We start from the raw sequence: 8820 nt of genomic DNA, 5'->3' as shown, positions 1-8820 counted from the left end.
TCAAGTTTTCCAGAAGTTTGTTGGGTTAGATCATCAAATCCATCTGTCTGTTGAGCAAGGTCTTCTACCTTTTGATTGGGACTGTTAGGCTTCCAAGGCTGATAGGTTTGTTGTGTTTCTGGTCCAAACTCAAGTTTTCCAGAAGCCTGTTGAGTTAAATCATCCAGTTCATCTGTCTGTTGAGTAAGGTCTTCTACTTTTTGACTGGCACTGTTTGGCTTCCAGGGCTGATAGGTTTGTTGTGTTTCTGGTCCAAACTCAAGTTTTCCAGAAGTTTGTTGGGTTAGATCATCAAGTTCACCTGTCTGTTGAGTAAGGTCTTCTACCTTTTGATTGGCACTGTTAGGCTTCCAAGGCTGATAGGTTTGCTGGGTTTCTTGACCAAGTTCAAGTTTTCCAGAAGTTTGTTGGGTTAGATCATCAAATCCATCTGTCTGTTGAGCAAGGTCTTCTACCTTTTGATTGGGACTGTTAGGCTTCCAAGGCTGATAGGTTTGCTGGGTTTCTTGACCAAGTTCAAGTTTTCCAGAAGTTTGTTGGGTTAGATCATCAAATCCATCCGTCTGTTGAGCAATATCTTGTACCTTTTGATTGGCACTGTTAGGCTTCCAAGGCTGATAGGTTTGCTGGGTTTCTTGACCAAGTTCAAGTTTTCCAGAAGTTTGTTGGGTTAGATCATCAGATCTATCTGTCTGTTGAACAAGGTCTTCTACCTTTTGATTGGGACTGTTAGGCTTCCAAGGCTGATAGGTTTGTTGTGTTTCTGGTCCAAACTCAAGTTTTCCAGATGCCTGTTGAGTTAAATCATCCAGTTCATCTGTCTGTTGAGTAAGGTCTTCTACTTTTTGACTGGCACTGTTTGGCTTCCAGGGCTGATAGGTTTGTTGTGTTTCTGGTCCAAGCTCAAACTTTCCAGATGCCTGTTGAGTTAAATCATCAAGTTCACCTGTCTGTTGAGTAAGGTCTTCTACCTTTTGATTGGCACTGTTAGGCTTCCAAGGCTGATAGGTTTGTTGGGTTTCTTGACCAAGTTCAAGTTTTCCAGAAGTTTGTTGGGTTAGATCATCAAATCCATCTGTCTGTTGAGCAAGGTCTTCTACCTTTTGATTGGCACTGTTAGGCTTCCAAGGCTGATAGGTTTGCTGGGTTTCTTGACCAAGTTCAAGTTTTCCAGAAGTTTGTTGGGTTAGATCATCAAGTTCACCTGTCTGTTGAGTAAGGTCTTCTACCTTTTGATTGGCACTGTTAGGCTTCCAAGGCTGATAGGTTTGATGTGTTTCTGGTCCAAGCTCAAACTTTCCAGAAGCCTGTTGAGTTAAATCATCAAGTTCACCTGTCTGTTGAGTAAGGTCTTCTACCTTTTGATTGGCACTGTTAGGCTTCCAAGGCTAAACTTCAGTGTTTTTCTATACAAAACCATGGCAGTTCAACCAAATCAACAATTTAGTATGGGTAAAACGCATAAAATGAATTTGTAACTTTATTTTGAATTTATAAATAACTATATGCAGGACACATTTCAGATCCCCCAACTCAACAAAGCTTTGTTAGATTTTTTAAAAATTTACCAGAAGTAAGTAAAAAAATTACATTACACTTTTATACTACATCACTATTCATGTTATACTTTATTATAAATGAATTAACTTGTGCTTATACAACAATGTCTGTAGTGTTACTAGTAAAAGGAATGAAAAGGAGAAATTAGAAAATGGATTTATTTATTTAAATAACAGCACAAAATATATGACAATAAAAAATAATGGTAGCATGCCATAATACTACATAAGTTTCCTGAAATCATTAAATAAACAACTTATATGATAACAGTACATTAATCATTGATGAATAAATCTTATACAATCACAAATCTTATATTGTTAAAAGCTTATATCATTAAGAATATCACTTATAAATAAATGTCAATTATACAAAAGTAGAAATTACATTTAACCAAATATGGTTCTAGCCTTTTCTTTAGCTTTATCAACAGTAGTTCTAATTTTATGGCCAAGTCTTGACCAAACAGATGGTGGCGGTGTTGCTTCTGTAGTAGTACTACTTGTACCTACAGGTTCTACTGGCAATGGTGGAGGTGTCAATTCTGTTGTTGTCATTACTTCATTTGGCTTGTTTCTAATATCCCATGGATCAGCATTATTAATAGGTGATAATGTAGCACTAGGATTTACTGTTACTCCAGAATATATATCATCATTATGAGATGGATCATATTGTCCACCTCCATAAACTTCCAGGATTCTTGACTCCAATTGCCTTTCACTTTCATTATCTCCAATATGTTTTTGTTGATTTTCATTTTCACTTGTTCCTTGTTCTTCAAATGTCTGATCAATTTGCTTTTCAGTATCGCTGTAAAACAAATATTTTTTTTGTGCTTCTTGATCTACATTCTGTTCTAAATTTGACAAATTTGTTTGTGTTAATTGTTGCTCTGAATCTTCTTTATTCTTCTGCTCTGTTTGTTGTACAAATTGTCTTTGATCACTAGGATGATATGTATAGTGCCATTGCAAACCTACCGTTGCATCATTAGATTTGTGTAACCAATTCACCTGATCTACATTTCCTCCTTGAATATCATATGCACTACTAGCTTCTGAATTTAAATGTTTAGAAATATCTTTATTAATGTGGTTTTGTGCACCTTGATCACCTTTAATATTTTGATTTCTAATATTATCTACATCAGCTTCTACATTAACTTCTGGAGATAATTCATAAATGTTTGGTGCACCAGTGTCCCCATTACTAAAGTCCATAGCTGATTCATTACTATTATTTGGCATATTTAAAGTTGGTACCTGTACATTAACTGCTGATCCATATCTTGAGTACCTTGACCTTGGTTTAGGTTTCCCCGCAGGCTTAGGAAAATGTGAATCAGGTCCATGTTGTTGAGCAGACATGTTATCATTCTGTTGTGTGAGATCTCCCCATTTCTGGTTACTAGAACTTGGCTTCCAAGGATCATAGGATTCCTGTAATTTTTCACCAAACTCAAGATTACCAGAAGTATGTTGAGTAAACTCATCAAACTGTCCTGTATGCTGTGTAAAGTCTTCTGTATTTTGATTAGGCTTATTTGGATTCCAAGGTTGGTAGGTTTGCTGTGTTTCCTGTCCAAGCTCAAGTTTTCCAGAAGTTTGTTGGGTTAGTCCATCAAATCCATCTGTCTGTTGAGTAAGATCTTCAAGTTTCTGATTAGAAGTACTTGGATTCCAAGGCTGGTAGGTTTGCTGGGTTTCTTGACCAAGTTCAAGTTTTCCAGAAGTTTGTTGGGTTAGATCATCAAATCCATCTGTCTGTTGAGCAAGGTCTTCTACCTTTTGATTGGCACTGTTAGGCTTCCAAGGCTGATAGGTTTGTTGTGTTTCTGGTCCAAACTCAAGTTTTCCAGAAGCCTGTTGAGTTAAATCATCAAGTTCACCTGTCTGTTGAGTAAGGTCTTCTACCTTTTGATTGGCACTGTTAGGCTTCCAAGGCTGATAGGTTTGTTGTGTTTCTGGTCCAAACTCAAGTTTTCCAGAAGCCTGTTGAGTTAAATCATCAAGTTCACCTGTCTGTTGAGTAAGGTCTTCTACCTTTTGATTGGCACTGTTAGGCTTCCAAGGCTGATAGGTTTGTTGTGTTTCTGGTCCAAACTCAAGTTTTCCAGAAGCCTGTTGAGTTAAATCATCAAGTTCACCTGTCTGTTGAGTAAGGTCTTCTACCTTTTGATTGGCACTGTTAGGCTTCCAAGGCTGATAGGTTTGTTGTGTTTCTGGTCCAAACTCAAGTTTTCCAGAAGCCTGTTGAGTTAAATCATCAAGTTCACCTGTCTGTTGAGTAAGGTCTTCTACCTTTTGATTGGCACTGTTAGGCTTCCAAGGCTGATAGGTTTGTTGTGTTTCTGGTCCAAACTCAAGTTTTCCAGAAGCCTGTTGAGTTAAATCATCAAGTTCACCTGTCTGTTGAGTAAGGTCTTCTACCTTTTGATTGGCACTGTTAGGCTTCCAAGGCTGATAGGTTTGTTGTGTTTCTGGTCCAAACTCAAGTTTTCCAGAAGCCTGTTGAGTTAAATCATCAAGTTCACCTGTCTGTTGAGTAAGGTCTTCTACCTTTTGATTGGCACTGTTAGGCTTCCAAGGCTGATAGGTTTGTTGTGTTTCTGGTCCAAACTCAAGTTTTCCAGAAGCCTGTTGAGTTAAATCATCAAGTTCACCTGTCTGTTGAGTAAGGTCTTCTACCTTTTGATTGGCACTGTTAGGCTTCCAAGGCTGATAGGTTTGTTGTGTTTCTGGTCCAAACTCAAGTTTTCCAGAAGCCTGTTGAGTTAAATCATCAAGTTCACCTGTCTGTTGAGTAAGGTCTTCTACCTTTTGATTGGCACTGTTAGGCTTCCAAGGCTGATAGGTTTGTTGTGTTTCTGGTCCAAACTCAAGTTTTCCAGAAGCCTGTTGAGTTAAATCATCAAGTTCACCTGTCTGTTGAGTAAGGTCTTCTACCTTTTGATTGGCACTGTTAGGCTTCCAAGGCTGATAGGTTTGTTGTGTTTCTGGTCCAAACTCAAGTTTTCCAGAAGCCTGTTGAGTTAAATCATCAAGTTCACCTGTCTGTTGAGTAAGGTCTTCTACCTTTTGATTGGCACTGTTAGGCTTCCAAGGCTGATAGGTTTGTTGTGTTTCTGGTCCAAACTCAAGTTTTCCAGAAGCCTGTTGAGTTAAATCATCAAGTTCACCTGTCTGTTGAGTAAGGTCTTCTACCTTTTGATTGGCACTGTTAGGCTTCCAAGGCTGATAGGTTTGTTGTGTTTCTGGTCCAAACTCAAGTTTTCCAGAAGCCTGTTGAGTTAAATCATCAAGTTCACCTGTCTGTTGAGTAAGGTCTTCTACCTTTTGATTGGCACTGTTAGGCTTCCAAGGCTGATAGGTTTGTTGTGTTTCTGGTCCAAACTCAAGTTTTCCAGAAGCCTGTTGAGTTAAATCATCAAGTTCACCTGTCTGTTGAGTAAGGTCTTCTACCTTTTGATTGGCACTGTTAGGCTTCCAAGGCTGATAGGTTTGTTGTGTTTCTGGTCCAAACTCAAGTTTTCCAGAAGCCTGTTGAGTTAAATCATCAAGTTCACCTGTCTGTTGAGTAAGGTCTTCTACCTTTTGATTGGCACTGTTAGGCTTCCAAGGCTGATAGGTTTGCTGGGTTTCTTGACCAAGTTCAAGTTTTCCAGAAGTTTGTTGGGTTAGAGCATCAAATCCATCTGTCTGTTGAGCAAGGTCTTCTACCTTTTGATTGGCACTGTTAGGCTTCCAAGGCTGATAAGTTTGCTGGGTTTCTTGACCAAGTTCAAGTTTTCCAGAAGTTTGTTCGGATAGATCATCAAATCCATCTGTCTGTTGAGTAAGGTCTTCAAGTTTCTGATTAGAAGTACTTGGATTCCAGGGCTGATAGGTTTGTTGTGTGTCTGGTTCAAGGACATGTTCTCTTGAAAATTTTCGGGGTAGATCACCGAATATATTTATTTGTTGAGTAAGGTCTTCTATCTTTTGATTGGCACTTTTTGGTTTCCAAATCTCGTGGATTAGATGAATTACTGGTTCAAGATTGTGTACTCTAGAAAATGTTTGAGGTAGATCACCAAATATATTTGTCTGTTGAGTAAGATCTTCCAGTTTCTGATGGGTTGAGCTTGGATTCCAAGGTTGGTGAGGGTGCTGTGATTTCTGACCAAATTCGAATTCTGCAGAAGTTTGTGTGAGGTCATCAAATTGTCCTATCTGCTGTCTGAAATCATCATTGTGATTATTGTATTGTGTACTACGTTTATATTTTCTTCCATGCTGAGAATTGGTGTGATCACAGTCTACAGTATCCTCTCCTACTTGGCTTAAATCAAGTGTTCCAGTCATCAATTTTCCAAACTGTGTTCTTCGGCCAGAATTGTAGCCATTTTCTCTAAATTGGTGTGAATAACTATTTTGGTGATGCATTGCTTGGTGTGAATTATGTCTATTCTCATATTGATTATTATATTGCATATTTTGCTGGTTCATATTTGAAATATCTGTAGGATATTGAGGATTAGCTGTTTCTTTTATATGACTGGAACTCCATTGTTCTTTGTAATGTGCCACTTGTCCTGGTGTGCCTAAATGAATTGCACTATTTTGCATGTGAGCACTATTTCTTAAATTATCATGAATCATTTCATTCTGCAATCTTGATTGAAGTGCATCCAAATGTTCTGTGTGTTGTAAATTGTCTGTGTGCTGCTGCAGTGCTGCTTCACTGAACATATTCCTATTATAACCACTGCTTCCTGTACTAAGTATATTAGTATATCCTGATGTAGGATTAATAACTTGACTTGTTGGTTGAAATTGTGTTGCATGTTGTCCTTCATGTCTTTTATACATACTGAAACTGTTTGTTCCATAAGCACTTTGAGAAGGATTTCTATAAGGTAAATGTTCAGTGGTGGTATCTCTATAGTGTTGGTCTTCATTATGTGTTGTAGATAAACTACTTCCGTAACTATTTTGTCCTCTATGACTATTACTACTTGCACTATCAAGATCATCAGTAGACAAGTCATGTGTGTTAATATGTGCTTGTGCAGTATTACTGAATCCTATGTTTCCTGCAGTAGATATCTGGCTGAATCCCTTTCCAATTTCTGTATGAAGTTTCTCTATTTCTTTGTGGATATCATGCACTTCAGTTTTATCAATTCCAGGGATAGGAATTCCATCAGAACTATAACTAGAAGTGTAATTTCTTTTATAATAACGCACCTTTTTACGTCCTGATACATATTGACCTTCTTCTTCAAATACTCGACCTTGTCCTCCATCAGTTTTATATGAATTTACTGTATTCCAATTTCCAGAGTGTGTGTTTGTATTATAAGGTTCTTGTAAAATTTGAGTATTTACATCAGTTGTTCCTTTTTGGTTAACTTGTGAATTTCCACTGTATTCTCCAAGATCTTCAAGCCTTTCACTTTGAGCATTAGTTTCTTTGAGTGATGATTGAGTATGTTGGTGACTCTGTTGTTGACTCTGTAGACTGTTGTATGTATTTTGTGCAATAGATCCTGAATTACCTATTTGATTGTATGTTCTTTGGAAATTAGAAATCTCTTCTGCATTAGGTATATGCACACCAGGTCTATAACTATTATTTTGTTGTTCAACATTTGACAGTCCTGCACCATTAGTATATCTGGTACCATAAGAAGAAGTATAATTTTTCTTGTAATATCTTACTGTCTTAGGACCATTAACATATTGACCTCTTTCTTCATGCACTTTTCCATGTCCATTGTTTATATTATAGTCATTATGCTCAGACCATGTTCCAGGTCTTGAATAATCAAGACCTTGTACACGTGCTGCAGTTTGTGATAAGTCTACATGGTCTTGAAAACCATTAGAACTTTGACTTTGATATTGTTTATTATAAGAAGTGCAAGATTCTATACATCCACTTGGTGCAGACAATGTTTGTGTTATTAATAAAGATAAGATGACAATCTTTTGTACCACCATATTATTAGTTTAGTTTCTGAAATATAAATTACATTTAATTAGTTTTTATGAAAAAATATAAAAAACATAGATTTTTGTATTATTATAAGACAATTTATGCTTAATCTCTTGATAATATAGTTTGCACTTCACTTATTATGGGAAAAAATTACACTCACAATGAAACTATTATTATATATCTTGTTATAAATTACAATTAGAAATGTAATTACCATATGATAAAAGACCAAAATCCACTTAATTCAGAGAACAGAACTGACTATTGAGATGATCTCAATGGCAATGTATGTTGACATGTACTACACGCAAGTTGCAGCAATACCATTTATGTTGGCTTCCCCTTCTTTTTACCACATCTTTGAAAACATTTTCTTTCATTCTTACATGTTGATAATATTTTCTGTGCTTTTACTCCAGTTTATGTCCACTCTTATCACTACTAATAATTCACAGTAACTGTATTAATTTCTTTGAAGAAACAAGCTGACAAGCATTTGTTACTTCAGATTTAATTTCATAATGATTTTGGAAATTCTTGCTTAATTTTTATTAAAATATTCAATACATTTTAGAGTAAATATTTAATGTAAAATATCTTTAAAATTATGTATCTTTAAAAAATTGTTTAGATTAAAATATTGTATATAACACATTTTTGTTTATATGCCTCATAAATGTATGAATATATTTTTTTTTTTATAGCTATTTCCTAGTAATAGCTATAATTGGTTTTCCATATGTGATATGGTGTGTCAGCAATGATGTCATTCTCAATCTATAACATCCTTGTTGTGACGTATAAATTTATTCCTATTTCATAATGTGTATAATTTCAAGGTGACCATTGAGTTGACAACTAAGATGCATCAATGAGTCAAATGTTCTTATATCCTTGATTCTGAAGAAAATGAATTTTATTGTTTTTAGATATCAAAATATTATTTAGAAGTTAAATATTTTTATTTAATTTACATCTACATTGTACGTTCATTCAACAGAATGTTTAACAAAATATTATTTAAACAATTAAATATTGTTAAGGATTAAAACAATTCATGATCTTTTTATAATGGCCTACTTAGAGTATGTAGTAAAGTGTATGTTGACCTTCCTGGAATATGAACTCTGATCTTTTATCATAATAATAATGAATAAGACTTAAGATATTGTTAATAAAATCAGTGTTATTGAAATTCCTGAAGTTTCCTGTTGACTAATTGCTTTCGAATAACATGTTACATTAATATTTTTTTTTATAATATTTAAATTAACA

General features: G+C 35.6%; 2 protein-coding genes across 2 annotated transcripts in view; both read right to left on the bottom strand.

The window, feature by feature from the left end:
• The window catches only part of LOC108579915, a 3195-nt gene extending 1575 nt beyond the window's left edge, over positions 1–1620 (bottom strand). The window contains exons 1-2 of the mRNA XM_017943536.1: positions 1606–1620; positions 69–1388 (exon numbers count right to left, since the gene is read on the bottom strand). Of these exons, the coding sequence (XP_017799025.1) occupies positions 69–1388; positions 1606–1620 (1335 nt within the window). The remainder of the gene's footprint in view (positions 1–68; positions 1389–1605) is intronic.
• Positions 1621–1949: 329 nt separating this feature from the next.
• LOC108579914 lies at positions 1950–7832 on the bottom strand. Its single transcript, XM_017943535.1, has 2 exons — positions 7760–7832; positions 1950–7563 (listed from the first exon to the last, which is right to left on the bottom strand). Exon 2 carries the CDS (start codon positions 7545–7547, stop codon positions 1950–1952), a length of 5598 nt encoding a protein of 1865 aa, XP_017799024.1. The 5' UTR covers positions 7548–7563; positions 7760–7832.
• Between the last annotated feature and the right edge of the window lie 988 nt (positions 7833–8820).

Source organism: Habropoda laboriosa, unplaced genomic scaffold, assembly GCF_001263275.1.
Source record: "Habropoda laboriosa isolate 0110345459 unplaced genomic scaffold, ASM126327v1 scaffold2, whole genome shotgun sequence".
In the NCBI taxonomy this organism is placed as follows: domain Eukaryota; kingdom Metazoa; phylum Arthropoda; class Insecta; order Hymenoptera; family Apidae; genus Habropoda; species Habropoda laboriosa.
The sequence above is the reverse complement of the archived record's forward strand: the minus strand, read 5'-3'. Positions and strand labels throughout refer to the sequence as shown.